This window comes from Rattus norvegicus, chromosome 17, assembly GCF_021556685.1.
Source record: "Rattus norvegicus strain SHRSP/BbbUtx chromosome 17, alternate assembly SHRSP_T2T, whole genome shotgun sequence".
NCBI classification, from domain to species: domain Eukaryota; kingdom Metazoa; phylum Chordata; class Mammalia; order Rodentia; family Muridae; genus Rattus; species Rattus norvegicus.
In genome coordinates this window covers 77,684,408-77,703,483 of record NC_141550.1, presented here as the reverse complement: position 1 = coordinate 77,703,483, position 19,076 = coordinate 77,684,408, and the positions used below count along the sequence as shown (strand labels likewise).

Below are 19,076 nucleotides of genomic sequence, written 5' to 3'. Positions count from 1 at the left end.
AGGGATCTCAGTCAAGAATTTACCTCTGTGCAGATCTGTCGGGGAAAATCTTGATCTCTAAATGACGTGGGAGGACCTACTCCACTCTGGACAGATGATCTAGGGCTGAAGAGAAAGCTAACATGGCAAGAGAGATAGCTCAGTAGTTAAGAGTACTCACTCTTTCACAGGTCCTGGGTTTAGTTCCCAGTATCCATACGATGGTTCACAACTATCTTGATCTTTTCCATACAATCCAATGCCTCCTTCTAAGTTCCAAAAATACCAGGCTTTCACATGGTGAACATACATGCATGGAGGCAAAACACTTATACAAATAAATCAATTTAATTTTTTCTCATAGTTAACTGAACAAAAGATTGATAGCAAGCCGGTAAACAGCCTCCCTCCATGGTGTAGCTTCAGTCCCTGGCCTGTCTGTGCTTGATTGGTGATTGTGACCTCTAGTGCACAACAGTCTATTCCCTCTCCTAAGTTGATTTTGGTCACAGTCTTTTATCAGAACAACAATGAAACCAGAGTAGTACATGTATATAGTTGTTTATCGTGCAGAAGTATGTCTGTCTATATGTGTGCATGCACGTGGGGCACACACACCACAGCACATGTCTGGAGGGTCAGAGCTCAACTCAAAGGAGTTAGTTCTCTTCTTCCTCCCTGTGAGTCCTGCGGAGTAACTCAAGTCTTCAGACATGGTGGCCAGTGCCTTTATCTCTTGAGCATCTCCCCAGCCCCAGTTGACTTCATTTCTTTGTTTGCCAAATCATACTTGGGGGAAAAAATGTCTCCTGGTAAGTTTAAATTGGATTTGGTTCAGTCACTGAACTTGAAAGGACTGAATGGTGTTATACAACACTACTCTCTGAAACAGACTTCCTCCACTTTCAGGAGGTCATCTGCACATTCTTGCAAGAGTATCATCACATGGCCTCTGGACTGTTGGCAATGTCTGGTTGACAGGAGGGTGGGAGAGCATGACTGCACCCGTAAGTTCCCAACCACTCCTCCCAGACATGTTTGCAATTGTTCCCTATTTTCATGTGGCCTAGGAGGTCTTAGATAGGGATTCAATTATACGAACCTCAGGAGGCTAACTGAGTGGGAGTCCACCTATGCAGCTGCTGAGAAGCCATTATCTACGCTGAGTGAGAAGGTTTCACTGTGACTGTATCCCTCCTCCATAGAACTGCAGGTAAGCCTAATAAAGTCCTTGGTCCTTCAGGGTGAACTTTGTTGGGATAAACATTGGTTTGTCATTCTGACCTTATCAGAAAAATGACAGCTTTGCTTATATTCCATCCCTGCTCCCAGGGAGACAACTTGGCCATGATGGGTCACTTGGTGATGTCTAAGAACAGGGGCAGGAAGGATTGGATCCAATGAAGCTGCCAGTGAGAGGCACCTGCCACATCTTGACTTGCTTCTTCACCTCAAGCCTCAACATGTTTCCTGTCTTATGCTGCCAGAGGTAGAGCAGCTTTGCTAGGTAATTTTTAAAGACATGGTTTTTTATTACTTCATATGTATGCGTAAGTTCTTTCATATATGTAGGCACATCTCGTGTGTTCAGATCCTTGGAGATGACCATGGATCAGATGGTACAGGAGAATGTGAGCTGCAGAATGTGGGTGCACAGTATGGAACCCAGGTTCTCTTCTAGAGCAGCAAGCGGTTTTAACCATTGAGTTGTCTCTTTCGTACCTCTTTGTGCATATGTGTATTCACACAGGACAAAACTGTGTTATTTCATTGGCTTCATAGTAAACACACACACACACACACACACACACACACACACACACACACACACACACACACGAATCTGTCCACATCTCCATGCACTTGAAACAGTTATTCTCACCATCCATTTATGTTCCTTTAAGGAGAGGAAAAAAAATTCATCAGGATAAAGTAACATTGTTTGTCAATTGCTTTCTAAATTTGGAATCAGTCCAGAAAACCCAGGAGGCAGTTAAACCCCATCACAGTTAATCTGCAGATGATCCAGCCCATGTGACTGTCCCCCACGCCCCTCACTGCTGATCTTTTCATGTATTCTTTATAAGGAATCCACTGAACTTTAATTAATATGAAAAATTCAGGTTTTCATCTGATTTAAATGTGACTGACATCATGCTGCTTCTAAAAGAGGAACAAAGTACAGGCGTGGGGGCGAAAAGAAAATGCAAAACCTGGTGCCTGCCACCATCTATGTTCCCGCTGCCAACATCACTAGCATTTCCATGAGGCATGAGAGGGACACATCTGTCATATCTTCCATACATCTTCATGTCAGCATGCATAAGCTGGGTCACCCCTGAAATATGTTCATATTCTGGGATGGACAAAATCAGCTCTCTGACAAATGGATTGGCAATCTTTAATCACAAATGCCCCAGGTAGAAAAGGCCAGAGTGATGTAGTTCTTATGGGTTTGTGATAAATAAGTTTGTGTATTTATAAAGGAAGAAAACACACACACACCACACACACACACACACACACACACACACCACACACACACACACATGTATGCATGCACACACTATGGTTTACCCCCAACCCCTGCCCGCCACACACACTGTGGTATGTATTTGCCTTGTGAGAACCCATTTATCATTTTTAGGAACTTAAAGATATCAGGCATAAAAGTGTCCTTAGCAGCCAAATAGGACTGACTACCTTCATATCTGTTCTTACCCGTTATCATTCTGCGTCTATGCCAGATTTCTCTCCCATTTGCACATTCGTTTTATATAGGTGAGTATGTGTGTCATGATGTGGGGACAGCGTCTTCACAAGATCAATCGTGATGCCACAGAAATTGAATACAGTCCTAAGCGATTCAGGAAAGTCAAACATGTGACTAGAAAAGAAGGTTGACCCTTTGCATTTCAATGTTTTGGCTATCCCACCTCTACAGTTGTAGTTATCAATTAAAAAGGACACGATCTCTCTCTCCCTAACATTGGGATTTGTGAAGCTAGCCCTCATCCTCACCAAGTATTCTCAGTAGACTTTTAGGATCAAGTGACTCCTTTACAAGGAGCAAAAACACTTCATCTTCCCCCGTGGCCTCCAATAAAACCTGCGAAGAGAATCGAACACAACTCTAGAAGAGCCACAGGGAAGGACCAAGAAGAAGGCTCTGTAAAGAACTGCATGGAGGATGACTTACTCGTTAATGCTACACTGAAGTTCCTTACCATATTAAATCGAAAAGGTCGCTATCTGGCCAGCTGTATAGCTTTTATTGGGAGGATAATGACATTTTTCTTTTTCTTTGTTTTTAGGCTTCTCCATCCACAGGTTAGTTCAGTAATATATGTCTGAGAACTCTTGATTAGAAAATACTACAAAAAATTAGGATTTTTTTTTGTCGTTACTCTGTCCATTGGTCTCCTGCTAATCCTTTTAGGCATATCTGCCTTTATTGGATAATGGCTGCGGACAGGAAACCCTACAACTGATTGTAAATAACCGATTCCTTGCAAACCCTAAATTTAAAAATGAAGGTTCCAAACAGAAATCTTTCAAAGGCTTCTGAGATTTTCCCAAGTTGACTTCCTGACTTCCAAGGGGAAAACATCTCAACTGATTTCTCAGATCAGGAACACTTTTATCCCCTGTCTTTCCTTTGTAGCATCTTCTAAGTACATGAGGACGAATTTCCATATATATGTAGAAAATATGTCAAAATACCCACATACCACTTAAATAACTACTTTATATATACAGAATTGAAATAGTTTGAGTTTAATGTACCTAAGAGCAAAAGGATATGATCCCTGTGATGGGAAGCATGGATTGGAAGTCAAACAGAGTGTTGTCCATCATTATTAATTACCTAGGATCATAAGCTAAAAACTGTAAAGGGAATTTCCATTATTTATGACTCTTTTTTGCATCTGTTTTTAGTAAATTGGCATTTGGGTCACCCCGTATTTCTAGCAACATTTTCAAGACCTATAGGTGCATGCCTGTAGTTTTAGGTCTTGGGGTGGGGATGCTAGTCTTTGCATCTCTGGTATTTTGGCACATCTTCTGGATGAAGGTACTCTCTCTATCATTCAAGGGTGTTTGCATGGAGAACAGCTTTAGAAACCAGTGATGTTACTCCTTTTAGAGTAAAGGACCAGCGTACTGAAACCAATGTAATGGTTCTTTCTGGGGCAAAAATTGGGCAGGCTCATGGCTCATTTTAAAAGAGTTTCTTTCAGACTCTAGGTTTTGGGTTTTCCTCCTGTAATTCAGCGATCTGTGAGAAGTTATTAACTAAGTCTTTGTGCAACCAAGTGGGAATCAGAGCATAGGGTATTAGCATAAGTAATTCTTATCATCTTCCTCTGCTTCTACTGAGGAGCAGATTGTCCTTTGTCTCTGACTGAGGTGTCTAATGTCCTATGTCAGTATTCATGAAACATTGTAGACTAACTTCTTTTCTTGCAAATGGGGTAAAATCTAAGACCCTTTATTTGTGATGCTGCATGTTTATCCTGGTGACGGGGCTTATTCTCTGTGATGGAGTACTATTCATATGAATATCAGACAGAAAAAACACTTTATTTGTATTGATTAGGTTTAAACTATAAACCAGCTATTGAATCCATTTTTCCTGGAGAGATGTGAACAAGTATCTATTCATATCAGACAAGACACTGACAATAGAGCCAAATGTCAACTTGGCAAACTAATGAATACATTGGGCATGAATGAGGGGGTTACTTACAGTAGAGTGCATGATTCTCAAATTCTTACATTACCATAAAGTTCTTCCCCACTGTGAATCTGCCCAATCTCATGGAAGGTACATCATAGAGTACCCTTTCTTAACTTAATGCTTCTTAACTACTCCAGAAATCTCCCATGACTATTTGTACTAGGGAGTGGAAGTGGCAAAGAATAATAGAGGGGACTCAGAAGAACCAAAAATGTCTTCTTTCATTTTCCAGGGAGTATGAATAGCTCCATATGATTACCACAGATCTGACTCACTTTAATGTTCTGCTCTATTAGTTGCTGTGTTATCTGGCAGAGGTACTCTCTAGTCCAAGATGGTAGCCAGGCAATGATAGTGTCATACAGAGAGGAGAAAAGGTCACACTATGATACCAGGTCTGTTAGTTTGAGTGAGAATGGCTCCCACAGGTTCATTTATTTGAATACTTGGTCCCCAGTTGGTACGACTCTTTGGAAAAGATAAGAGATGTGGCCTTATTGGAGGAGGTGTATAACTGGGAGGTGAGCTTTGAGGCTTTGTATTCCCAGGGTGCTCTCTGCCTCCTGATTATGGCTCAAGATGTGAGCTCTCGGATGTTCCTGCTGCTATGCCTTCTCTATCTCATCATGGACTCTAAACCCCTGAAACTGTCAGCACAATTTACTGTGTTCATTTTTAAGTAGTCTTGGTTATGGTATCTTATCACAGCAATAGAAAAAAATGAATATACAGGGATTTGGTTGGCAAAATGACAATCATCAACCACAGGCTGCCTGATTTTATGAATAAAGATCTTTTGAATATAAGAATGTGCACTGTAGACATATTATCTGTGGCTACTTTTACACTAAATAGCACAAAGGAAGTTCTTGCTGGTTCTTTTATATACCAAAGAAAGTGTAATGGTTTGAATATGCTTGGCCCATGCTCATGGAAAGTGGCATTATTAGGAGGCATGGTCTTGTTGGAATAGGTGTGACCTTGTTGGAAGGAAGCATGTCACTATGTAGGCACACATTAAGGTCTCCTAATGCTCAAACACTGACCAGTATGGAAGAGAGCTTCCTCCTACTGGCTGTCTGCAGAAGATTTTCTCCTGCTGGCTGCCTCCTGATCAAGATGTAGAATTCTCAGCTCCACCAGCACCAAGTCTGCCTGCATGATGCCATCTTTCCTACAATGTTGATAATGGACTGAAACTGTAAGCCTGTATATGTTTGTCTTTGCTTTGCTTTGACGAGTTGCTTTGGTCATGGTATCTCTCCATAGCAATAAATCCCCAACTAAGACAGAAAATAACTAAAACCTTTGATTCATTATGAAGCCAGTTCTTTTAGGCATACTTAGAGTAAAACTAGAAAATAAAATAATTATTGTATCACATGATACAAGGGAGATTAATGATGAAAGAAATAGGATAGTCAGTAAAGTGACTGCCAGACCAAGAGTTTAATCCTCAGAACCCTTGTGAAAATGCTGGGTGTGACGGCTTCCCAGTACGGGTGCTAGAGGCATGTGGATCCATGCAAATTAGCAGAAGATACCCTAGTTCCAGTGAAGAACCTGTCTCAAAAAATCAAGGTGAGTGGCTCCTGAGGAATGACATCTAAATTTGATCTCTGGTTGTCACACACATGAACAACACATACATGCACATTCCCCAATATTTATCTGCACATACATGAATATATGCATACACCCATTCATAAACGTTTGATTGTGAACTATGGGTAATATCATTGATTTTATGTACATAACACTCCTAACATGTCTCCAAATGCTTCTGAAGCCACAGTGGCGTATACAAATGCTTCAACACTCATCACATACTCTGATCTTCACTACCCTGAATTAAATGTATGTATAAAATATGTATGGTTTCTCCTTCAAGCAAACCTTAGGACGGGAGCCATAATCTAAGCAGTTGAACACATTGTAATTTCTATGACCCAATTTTGAGCATGATGAATAACATTTATGAAATACTTTTATAAAGGTAAGAATCTTTTTTCTCCTTTCTGTAATTTTACAAAGTAAATGACGCCACTATGCTTAAAAATTCAGTATGCTCTAATCTAATGTATTGTCCTTCTTGAATATTTCCTTTATTATATATATATATATATATATATATATATATAAATTACATTTCCCGTAGTTGGTTTCAGTTTCACAACCAGAATAGAATCAATCCTAACCATAAGAGAAGACATGTACACATATTAGGGAAGGCAGTGATGGCAAAGATGAGGAAGAAGTAGATAAAACCAACTCTCTGAAGTAGAGGATGAACTAACCAGTGAGCTACACAGCCCTTGCTATAGTAATGGCCGCAGAATTGGAGTAGTCAAGTGCAAAGTGCAATGGGCTAGACAAACTCTAAGACCCATCATGTAGAAGGTTTGCTGAGCTGAAGTATTAGATTGGACTTCAAGCAAAAGATGGCTGAAAAGCCTTTAAGAAATTTAGCGATGCTGTGTTTTAAGTCGGAAGTATCCTTCACAGAGTCATGTGTTTGAGCACTTGGTTCCCAGCTTGCGATGCTGATTTGGAAGGCTGCGAGAGCTTTGGGGAATAGGGCCTATCTGGCCAATGTAGACTACTGGGGACAGGCTGCTGAGAATTTAAACCTATCTTCAATTTTCCTGTCTGCTTCCTGGTCCCTAAAATATGAGAAGCTCCAGCAACTTGTTTCCCCTGTCACTAACTTTACCATACTTTCTCCGCCATGATGGAAGAAAGCTAAAGTAAGAAGTCAAAGCAAACATTTTTCTCCTTAAATTGCTCTATCAGGTGTTTGGGCACTCATGCAGTCTACCACATCACCAATGGCTCTGTGAGAGCCAAGCATTCTGTTAAGTAACTTAAGGTGCATCATCACAGCAAGTTTGAGAGTAGTGTGAGCCTGTGCCTCAAAAAAAAAAGTGAATTTTCACTTGGAATCACCACAGACCTCTCAAAACCAGAGGCGCTGTTCCCATTCTGTAGATGAGCACAGCTTGGTTTTAAGAGTTAGGTGATGCTGAAGTCTACACCAGAATTAAATGATAGCGAGTGAGGGATTGTTGTTGATTTGCATGTAAAGCACCTCACCCCAAGCTCTGTTCTCTTTTACATTTATTTCTCTGCGTTTCCTCTGTTGCCTTAACCATACAGAGCTATAGTGCAGAAGAATCATAAGGTGGGGCCTTCTCACCCCATAGTAAACTTATGCCCATACCCATTGGAAGCCAAGTTAGGCTCCTGACTTCTGTTCTCTCTTGTGTGATCAAGAGTGGTTGGTCTCCCCTGCTTTCCAGCACCTGTGTGATGCTAATGTCATGCCACATATTCATGGCTCTGATTTTCTTCCCCCTGAGCCTTCTCTGACTGTGCTATTCACACTTTCAGTATGAGTATTCTATTCTTTTCCTGGGCCACCTCATTAGCATATTTAACACTTTAGAATAAGGAGATGCAAAGCCTGATCTAAATCTTTAAGATGTGCTAATAATAATTTTTTTCAGGCAAATCTCATTATTTCTTCAAGCTTTCAGAACGGCCCCCACTGTAAAGTAATTATAATATATGCCGGTGGCTGGTCCAGCACTCTAGGGTCTCAGACAAAGCCTGGGACCTGTTCAGAGAAACCAGCAACTTGAAGGACAACAAAAGACCCAGGAAAAGGAGTGTCGACAGCGCCTGGCACACATTGTGTTTTTACCCATTTCACTCTGAGTCACTTATCTTCACTCTGACCTTAAAAAAACACCGAAAGTAAAGTAGAACTTTTATAGCCAACAGGATCAGAAGGTAAAAAAGTTCACGCGAACAGTAATGCAAGATGAAGTAGAAATTCACGAGCATTGATAAGGCTTGCCTTTCAACATGGGTCCAAAAGGACAGAGTTTAAGGGTGGTAGGGCTCCTTAACTCTCACTTGGTTGCCTAGATACAGGCCTAAGAAAAATCCGGTTCTGGAAGAGATGTCACTGAATCCATGTGCAAACCTAAAACTTATAGACTTTAGGCCAAAATTTACTTTGTGGTCTAACAGCCAAAGGTTTCCATTAATTTCATGTGAAACAATTTCAAAAAGTAAAGGGAGGATTTTGCATGCATTTCTTTTACATTTTTGCTCCTGTGTTTATGGTGCACATGCCTGTGTGCTGTAGCGGATATGTATGTCTGGGGTTTGAAGGACAAATCTGCCCTGTTTCTTAGGTGGCATCCACTCCACCCCCTTTTTTAAGATAGGGTCTGTCAGTGGTATGTAACTAGACAATTAGGCTAGGCTGGCTGGCCAGGAAGCCCCAGGGATCAGCTTGTCTCCCTTGCTACAACATTGGGATGAAAACGTCATGCATGGATTTTTTTTTTTTTTTATTCTTAACACCACTGCCGGTTCACAGATAGGTTACTGTGTTTACAAGGCAGACACTTTAAACTTTACAACTAAGCTTTCTTTTTCCCTGAATCTTGCCTGCCTCCAAATTCTTAAAAAAAGTAAAACTACTTTTTAAGAGAATGGTGAGTGAGGTGTGTGTCTTTGCAAGGTTTCTAGTGTATTAGGTGTCAATAAACAATGCAGTGGCAATGAGAAAGGAGGGACTGTGTTATGTCTCTGCTAAACTGCCAGTTACTTAAAGCACTCAACTAGACCTTGCAGGGATTTGCCGCCTTCTCCAAATGCACCTGTATCATTTACGGATCTATAAGAGGAGTCGATGAAATGATTTCTAAGCTAGCTCTGTGGATTCATGTATTATAGTAATAAAAACTTGTAAACTGATGGATAGCTTAAAACTCTTCTGATTTCTACATGCGCCTTTATTCTTTGAATTTCATCAGACTGACTCAAGAAAGAACTTTTCTTGCTCACAGTAAGTTTGCACAGGAAGTATGATTCTAGGCCAGATGCCAGCTCTGAGCGCGGCACTGGCTTGGATCCCTTAAAATCTTACTTTAGAGCTGTAAGTTTTATAAAGAGTGCATGCTCCCATGTTGTTAATCAAACTATCTACATCCCAACCGAGTGTCGTCTTCATCCAAGGAATGGTCTTTGTATTTCTAGATCCCTCTCCCAGTTTCTAAGTCTGTGTTAACATTACTTTCTCTTCGATGCTCTTGTCTATTCTACTCTGAATTCTACGGCACGCAGCCTCACTTAGCTTTTCAAGCCCCCCATTTCCTTTCCATATTCTCTACCACTGTCTTGATTTTGACCATACCTATTTTTGCTTTGAGCTGTTGCAGTGCATTCTAAGTGATCTTGAATCTAGCCTCTGTTTTTCAAATCCAGCGCCGTTCTGCCAGATGCATCTTGCATCTTAAGGGCCTTGTTCTAAACCACCCAATAATTGTCTCTTCGCTCATTGACAAGGAAGACTTTCTGAAAATTCACCTTGTCCCCTCCAACAACAAGCCCAAGACCCATCTCTTCCAAGATTCTCATTTCCTACTTCAAAGGGAAAGGATTGAGATTATTTTGTACTAACAACTGGGACTCCTTATTACTCCCAGATGACTCACGGCACGGGATCCCTGGTCATTGTTAGAATTTGGAAAACTTTTTAAACTCTAAAGGCATCTAGGGAGCCTTTCCCCAGAATGATTGGATGCATAATCTAATAGCTCAGGTAGTATGCATTTCACTGCCAGGCAACCGGGTCATCCTACCTTTTCTGGCATTGGCCTCCTTTTCACACCAATCTAGGTGTTGACATTTTGACATCTAATTCAGATATGACAAGTGACATTTGCTATCTAGCTCAAATATGACATCTTTCGCTGTCTTCTCTATTTTCACCAATCTGACATGAATGACTCATTTTTTGAACCTCATGCCCCAGCTTATGCATAACTTTCTCTTACGCCTTATTGGTTAATGTGTTGAGTGTTCCCATGAACACTCTCTCCCATGTTGCAAAATCTTCCAAAGAAGGGCAAGTGCCTTCTTCCTTACTTCACATACTTGGTCTCCCCTTCCGACCTCCACCCCACTGATTTAAATATGAAAATATTCTGTAAATGTCTATTAAACCAGGGGACAAATTAAGAACGAAGGAAGCAGTTTTAAAATCTCACATTTAACATGTTATCTAATCATTGGCTTGTATATTAATAAAGATAACACAATTTCATAACTATTAACTATAACTTATAAGATACCCTGCCAATAAGTAACTAGAATACAATGTAAAGGTGACCCAGGTAACAGTAAATCAGGGGTAGAACTTCATGGACTTCATCAGAGTATCTCAAGGTTTTTACAAAGTATTTTTCATTCTTTGACAATGTATTTATAAAATGTATATTACTTCCATCTAACACACACTTTCTCTTTCTCTTTCAAACTTCCCCTAGTGACACCTATATCTTGCTCCCATCTTTATGTCTTCTTTAAAAATATATATTATCAGTAACCCCTTTTTGTCCAGTTAGTGCTTCCTATATGCACATGGGTATGGAGCAGCCACCGGGGCATAAGCAATCTACCAGCTGTAATAGGCCTGGCAAAAATGAAGCTGATGTAAAGAGACATTTGTGTTCCTCATTCTGACTGACAGACTTGAAACAGTGAACTCCAAATAAATGGGAATTTCCCAAGAAATCTCATGCTGGGAGAAGAAAAATACTCTAACCAGAGGAAAATGTGATTTCAGGAAAGAGATTTCACACAGTTCTAACAACCTGTTGGACCATCTTAAAGGACCGGGCTGAAGGCCAGATGATGACATGTCAACAATGGTCAGGAACATACCATGACATGGAGTGCATAGATATACTCTCTATTTAAGCAGTAATTTCACTCCAGGATTCTGAAAGAGGGATTCGGGTTTGCCTGGACATCTTTCTCCCTTTTCCTAATTGGCCATTTTGAATAAATATCCCTTTTCAGTTTCTACTTTCGATTCTGCTCTTTGATTAGCTTATTGAGGCTGGCTGGCTGGCCATGATTTAAACATAGATTGTGAGCCACACATTTGGTCACACAGTGGCCATACGTGGTTTCCTTCCCTTAGGAATCATCAGCTTCCAATCGTTCTTCAAATAGGGTTGATGCCTGGGGAACTACTACGTTATCCAGGCTAGGATTGTGATTGGTTAAAAGACTAGTGCATGTCTGGAATCTGTGGATAAAATTATGTTACTGCTTATGATGCTAAAGTCAACTTTTATAACCCTGTTACCTGCATTTTATTCAAATGTAATAACTATACATTTTAGGAATCTATTTTTTAAGTGTGGAGAAAATAAGCTTTCTGTTCATCCTAGTGATACTTTCAATACTGGAAAGTGTTTGCAGTGAGCGACACTTCTCAAAGTCACCGTTTGCTTTATCATTCTAGCTAGAACTTAGTTCATCAAGTGAAACACCCACAACATATTCCTTCCTAATAGATGATGCTTGGATCCCCAGCATAGTCAGTCACCTGTATTTTCAGTGCCCTGATGAGAAGGTGGTAATGGTTGTGGTCTCCTAAGATCAAGGTGACTCTGTCACTTATACTCTGGATACTTCTGGCCTTACAGAGACTTACTGAGCTCTCCCAAGTTGATGTATACAGATACTTATGACCACAAGGAACGTCTAGTCCACACAAAGTGGGAGTCTTCACTGAAACCAGCAGTACCACCTGGCTTTTAATGGAAGAAAATAGTCCCTGCTTGATGACTCATGTGTGTGATCCCAAATACATTCATTCATGAAAATATTTCTTATAAAAACAATGCAGTTTGTTAAGATTCTGAAGTTATGTTCTCATCTTTAGTTGGGAATGGAACAGAAACAGGTGGGACATATTTGGAGTGAAATTATCCTGACAGATCACATACTACCTACCAATTTTATGGCAAGAAAAAAAAAGTCACTCACAGCTATGTAGTGGTACTTTCAAAGTAAAGGCAAGTCCAGGAATGAATTAACATTTCTTAAGACAACACTGTCATGCTTGTCTTGAAGCTAGAAATTAGACTACCAGAGGAGACATCCTGACCTGGATCAGGTCAGGTACACTTGATCCTTGGATTCACTAGCAATCAACACCATATTCACTTGGAGCTGAAGTAGATGGGCAAAAAGAAATAGGAAAATTTGAACTGTACAAATAGGAAGTTTAGTGGTGCAAGCAAAGTAATGGGAGGGACTGTAAGAATATTCTGTGATTCTAAGAATGGAGTCTTTTCTTAGGCTACTGAGCCCATGTGGTACCTTTTAGATGCTCCAAAATAATGTCTGTGCTACTTATGAAAGATTAGATATCTTTCTTAACTTCTTTTGACTTGAGAGCCTAGGTAACTACTTAGTTGAAAATTTCATGTCCCCCCACTGGATTTGTTTTGTGCTTAGTGAGGTAGACTTAGTGAGGATGACTTAGTGAGGTAGACTTAGTGAGGATGACTTAGTGAGGATGACTTAGTGAGGATGACTTAGTGAGGATGACTTAGTGAGGTAGACTTAGTGAGGACGACTTAATGAGGACGACTTAGTGAGGATGACTTAGTGAGGATGACTTAGTGAGGATGACTTAGTGAGGATGACTTAGTGAGGTAGACTTAGTGAGGATGACTTAGTGAGGTAGACTTAGTGAGGATGTATTTAGGTAAACACTAGTAGTTGTGTCCTGCCTCTATCATTTGTACTGGCTCCGAGGGGCAAGCAAAACCACTGCCTATGCTCAGTGAGTAAAGGATTTCCAAGCAGAGTCATTGCAGTTATCACAGGGTCTTGGGACCATGATACAGCTGGGAAGCTGCCAGATGAGGGAGGAATATTGGATGGTATTTAGAGCTCCAGCTTCTTACAATGGACCTGAGCGGCCTTCTGGCATGGTTGACATCAACCATATTCTCATTTAGGTGAATGGTTACCTGGGCTAAAGAGAGTGTCAGGGCAGGAGGCTGGAAGGGGTGGCTGGGTGGGTGGAGGAACACCCTCATAGAAGAAGGGGGAGGGATAAGGGATGGGGGTTTATGCACAGGAAACCAGGAAAGGGGATAACATATGAAATGTAAATTAAAAAAAATCCGATAAAGTTAGTCCCTGAGTGAATCATCCTTGTGTGTGGGTAGACAGTAAAAACGCACAGGCAGCAGAAAACAGAAGGGAAACATTCATGGGACTGGACAATGATGTTGCTGTTGATGGCTCCAAAAGTACAGAGAATAAAAGCAATAATAGACAAAAGGAACTGCACCAAATAAGAGCTTCTGGACATCAAAGACAAGTGACAAGTTGGAAAGCGACCTGAGGACCAGGAGAGAGTATTTATATGCCACATAATTGCTAACAGGTTAGTAGAAGAAATATGTAAGGTATTCCATAGCAACAAACCAAATATCTTGGTTTAAAAGTAAGCAAAAATTTCAAGAGTGATTTTTTCCAAATATGGCACATAAATAAATTCTGAGCAGATACATGAAAAAAAATTCACACCATTACTAATCATCGGAGAAATGCAATTAAAGTCAGGATAACAAGTGCTCCTTACTTTTTAGGATGTCTATTATGTTAACTCATGCCAGCAAGCACGTAAGGCAAAGAGAACTCTTACATGATGCTGGTGGCAATGTAAATTAGTGCAGGCATCAAGGAAAACAGTATGGAGACTTTCCAGAACGTCAATAATAGAGCTATCAGCAATCCTACCACTGTGCGTATACACAAAGGAAAGGAAATGAGCTTATTGGAAATACATTTGTGCTCCTAATGCCATAGTATACACAATAGTTAAGATCAGGACTCATCACAAGGGAAAGGTGGAGCAGTCGTACAATGTAGAGACATTTAACCTTAAAAAAAAATCTTGCCATTTATGACAACATGAGTGAACCTGAAATAAGGACTTAAGAGAAGTGAATCAGGTCTGGACCAAACACTCCAGATAAGCTTTCACTTTATGCAGTGGCACAAGCCCTATAATCCTACACTGGTCAGGCTAAGGATTTTGAAGTTAAGGCCAGGCTATACTTACCTAACAAGACCTTGTCTCAAAAAATAAAATTAAATCTTCCTGGGCTGACGAGATGCTCAGTGGGTAAAGATGTTTGCCACCAACCCCGACAATCTGAGTTCTATTCCAACAATACACATATTGGAGGGTGAGAACTGATTTCTGTAAGTGCCCTCTGATCACGGCCTCTGTTCCCACTCGCAAACAGATATACAAAGTCCAAAATGTACCTTCAAAAGTCCTTCTTAAGCTCATTCATGGACTCTAAAGATGGAGAGCCCATAGAAGCAGTCCAGTGGTGAGCAGCACTTGCAGAGTGAGTAGGAGAGCAAAAATGGGGAAGAAGTGGGTCAAAGGTTATTGCAGATGCAAAATATGGGTCTCACTTGAAAAGGGGTAAGAGACAGTTATTTCTGGAGCCAAGAATAAGATATAGTAGCTTAGAATATAGATTTCAGGTTCTCTACATTCTATGTCCCAATGAGGTATGTATTTAATGAACTGTTTATAGCAACAGAACAAAGCCATAAATCAAGACACTTTTCAAACCCATAGGTAGTTATGTTAAGTTGACAGATTATAGCAAGATGGGGAGATATTTTTATGTGTCTTTGATATTCTCTGATAGCATTCTTAGCCATTTTGTTCAATAAAAAGCTAGGTTTTTGTTAGGCTCATACATTCCAAAAAGTGTTCATCCTTTAGTAACTGAAAATGTTAGGTTTGACTCAGAGATAGGCAAGGAATGACTATTTGAGGAGCTAAGGGCAACTTAAAAAATGAGTCCCTAGCCCAGCAATATTCCACCTTCTCAATATGCATTACTGAAGTTATGATCCATCAATCAGATTTATATACCTCGTTTCTTTCCTGAAATTCTCAATCATGATGTATTTCTAAGGCATCATTGGGAGGACACCAGTGGGGGCAACATTTGGGATGTAAATAAATAAAATAATTAATTTAAAAAAGAGATGGAAGGCAGAAAGAAACTAGGACTGTGGTTATTAGTGCCCACAGTGAGGGGCAGTTTCTCTCTCTTAGGGGAATTGAGAGGTTTGCCAGGGGAACAAGCTGGCTGAGAGCCTTCATCGAGACAGGGTGAGGGGCTTGGGAATGAGGAGATTGCTGCAGTCATAGGGAATGCCCTGTGTTTCTGCAGTATCTCCATCCTAAAATTGTTTGCCCAATGCAAGAAAGACTATCTTGGGAGACAGGCGATCTCAATAGATATTCCTTTCTGTGCTGACCAGTCACAACTGAGCGAGGTCTTCTGTATTCTCATAAGAATCCTGTTTAACAACTTAGGCATTTTATCAGTTCACTCCCTCACATACACCTCAGTTAAAAGAAATAAATTTAAGTGATCTAATATGTAACAGCTAAGCATAATTAATACCATACTGTATATATTCCATCCCATCAGGAACATATAGTATCAATGTTGGCTATCTCTCCCAATCAAGTTCTTCCTCAGAGCTGAGGGTGTCAATGTATGAAACACAGATTTCATCATAAAGGGAATCAAAGACAGTTTATTTGCATGAGCCACGGTATGGGACCACAGATTTGGGCTATCCCAAATTTCATGTCCAAGTGAAGGAGCAATTTTATAGAACAAAGAAATTCATACATCAAGACAAGTTTAACACATACTGCTGGGTACATCAGAGAAATGTCTGCAGGAGAACAAGGAAGGTTTTCTATAAGGCCTTGGGTGCGATCTAATGACAGTCCTGGATCTTTGGTTGGTGGAATTGAAGGTCTGTTAACTTAGTAAATTCTAAAAGGTTTTTATGTACCAGCCATGGGATATTTGCTACAACACAGAAATAGACAAGCAACGATGGTTCTGGGGACTAAAGCTAGCCCAGGGTAAGGTAATTAACATCTGGATCTGTAATACTCCAACCTCTCTGCATCACTGCAGTTCTAATAAGTCAACCAGTCTTTGTAGGTACAGCTTCCTCATAGAAATTCTCATTCAGCTAGAATCTGTCTCTTCCTTCAAGGCCCTTGGTATACTTTCAGTATAAAGATCTCTAAAAGGACCGTTCATGTCAGCAGCCTGTGGACTTGCCCTCTCTGATTTATATCAGTAATTAGCCCAATTCAACTGCTCTTTAAAATATGTATTGGTCAAGACATAGTATATATGATAAATATATGTATATTTTCTACTAGAGCACTTTTAGAAGAATAGTCTGGATCTGTAACTTGGCACTATTGAAAGCTTGAAATCTGAAATGAAGAAGAGTATATTTCCCCTCAAGGGCCAGAAAGGTAAGGTTTAGTTTTCTAATGGTAGAAGTTACCACCTGATTCATGACTGACTTTTGGGTCTGAGATTAGTTACTTAGGTCCAACATGATCAAACTGAGCAAGATGCCTTCATGTTCCCCTTCCTCAACAGTATTTTGGATACTGGCGAAGTCAACTCAAGGAAAATATGTTGGGCTGGGTTATTATTGTATTAATTCCTGTAAAGGTTGGTCCAGTGGTTGGGACAACTTTTATTTCATGCCACTGTGAAGATAGAATTATTCCCTTTGCTCCCCATGCATGCAAGTACCACATGGCCACATTTGCCACTAGGCTTTCCAAGGGCTTGAACATACACATTATGCACTGGAAGAGGAGCCTGTTGATACTACCCTGGTACTTTGAATCAGCCACTTCTACAATTAGTGTAACTTTGGGAAGATTGAAATGAACATAAAAGCCCATGAAATATAACACTGATTCTATAAAATGTTCTGCCTCATGCACTGCTCCCTAGCCTGGAGTAATTGCTCTCTTTTTTGAGCAATGATCAGCTCTCATTTGGCACTTTGCATTTAAATCTTTTTATTTGCATGCACTCCCTCAGCAACCCGATTGTAATTCAGCTCAATTCCATTCCATTCAGCTTAAAATATTTATTCAGTAGCTATTGCATGGCGGGGACTGTATGAGGTGCTGGTGATAAACTGAAGACAAGACAAGGTCCCTGGTTACTACTAAACATCTTTGTAACCAGATGAGAAACACATTACACAAGTGGGACAGAGTCAGTGTGGCCATAGAAGGAGCTCTGGGGTACCAGATGGCAGGACAGGGGAGGAGAGGGCTGGGAACAAGTGTCAGGTTACACTCCCTAGAGGGGTAACAGCTGTAACAAGCAGAGGAAGGATATAGGTCTCCTTAGGCAGAGTTACAGCTATCAAAGGGAAGGGAAGTTTTGTCTCAAGCAGAAAGGATGCTTCTTAAAGGGTAGGGACGGAAGTTAGCATTTCAGCACCATGGTGAAGAGGAGAGAGTAGCGAGATCTACAAGTAGCTAACAGCATAGACAGAGAAGTGAGTGGTAATCAGATCCAGGCAGGTGCTACATGGCATGAGGACGGGTTTGAACCTCTGCTTTTTCTTAGCTTATTTACTTGTTCCTGGGAGCGCTCCTTTTTTCTGGAACCACCAGTTCCTATTTCTAGTACCTTACCATTCCTAGTACAAGTCTGTGAGCTGGGACATAAGAACCTAGACATCTTAGTGTGTATCCCTGACTTGGATCTGCTCCTACAGCACCACTAATAGAACGCAAAGGTTAAAAGAGTGGAGATCAATCATGTGATTAAGGGTTATGTGCATTTTATTAAAAGGCTTGGAATCAGACATAAGGTCAATGGGAAATTGTGCCCTGAGTTGTATGAGGTCACTGCCTTAGTTCCTTTTCCTGGGGGCTATGCTAAAATGTCCTGATGAGAACAACTTACAGAAGAAAATCTTTATTTTAGCTCACAGTTCAAAGTAGAGTCCCTCTTGGGGGGAATGCTGATGTACAGAGGCTTGAAGCTGCTGTTCAGACCACATTTCAAATCATAAGAGGATCCTGAAGTTCGTGCTTGGCTCCCTCCTTCAGTTTTGCAAAGTTCAGCATCCCTGCCCAAGGCACGGTCCCACCCCCAGCCTTCCCGTCTCAATTATCACAAGGTAGACAAACCCCCATGTACATGCCCAGTGGCCCAAGGGATTCCAGATTCGGTCACGGTGACAATGAACCCTATCACAGCTACTTGCAGGCAGTATTCATACTTGGAAGATTTTTTTGGGAACTGACTAGACACCAGGGTTAACGTCTATAACTGCAATAAGTTCGGTAAAGAATGATCAACGCTCAGGCAGTAGGGATTAAATAACCACTTCTTCTTTGATAGAATGTAGAGTTGTGTAGAATAAGAAGATGGTATTAAAATCTCAGGGTGGCACAGGAAAGCTCCCAGGATCATCCCTAGGTCTACCTTTTGAGACACTGGTATGACTATTACGGAGAGGATGGGAGGAGAGAGACTGTCCGCAGCAGGTAGAAAAACAAGTTCATTGTTGTTAGTCTTGAAAGCTCTTCATTTGATATCATGAGATATCTAGGGCCACTGCACAGCAAGTG

General features: G+C 40.7%; 1 protein-coding gene across 1 annotated transcript; it reads left to right on the top strand.

The window, feature by feature from the left end:
• The first annotated feature begins 888 nt into the window (after positions 1 to 888).
• Positions 889 to 13,952, top strand: LOC148000282 (LINE-1 retrotransposable element ORF2 protein-like). The gene is made up of 5 exons (XM_087591935.1): positions 889 to 986; positions 1,571 to 1,648; positions 3,025 to 3,309; positions 6,181 to 6,301; positions 13,774 to 13,952. Exons 1-5 carry the CDS (start codon positions 975 to 977, stop codon positions 13,950 to 13,952), a joined length of 675 nt encoding a protein of 224 aa, XP_087448061.1. The 5' UTR covers positions 889 to 974.
• Positions 13,953 to 19,076: the final 5,124 nt, after the last annotated feature.

Bases quoted from the DNA above. Each gene is read 5' to 3' on its own strand.
- LOC148000282 (XM_087591935.1), top strand. The intron at 1,649-3,024 runs GTTCTCTTCTAG...GTAGACTTTTAG, and splicing joins GTGCACAGTATGGAACCCAG to GATCAAGTGACTCCTTTACA. The intron at 3,310-6,180 runs GTTAGTTCAGTA...TTTAATCCTCAG, and splicing joins TTAGGCTTCTCCATCCACAG to AACCCTTGTGAAAATGCTGG.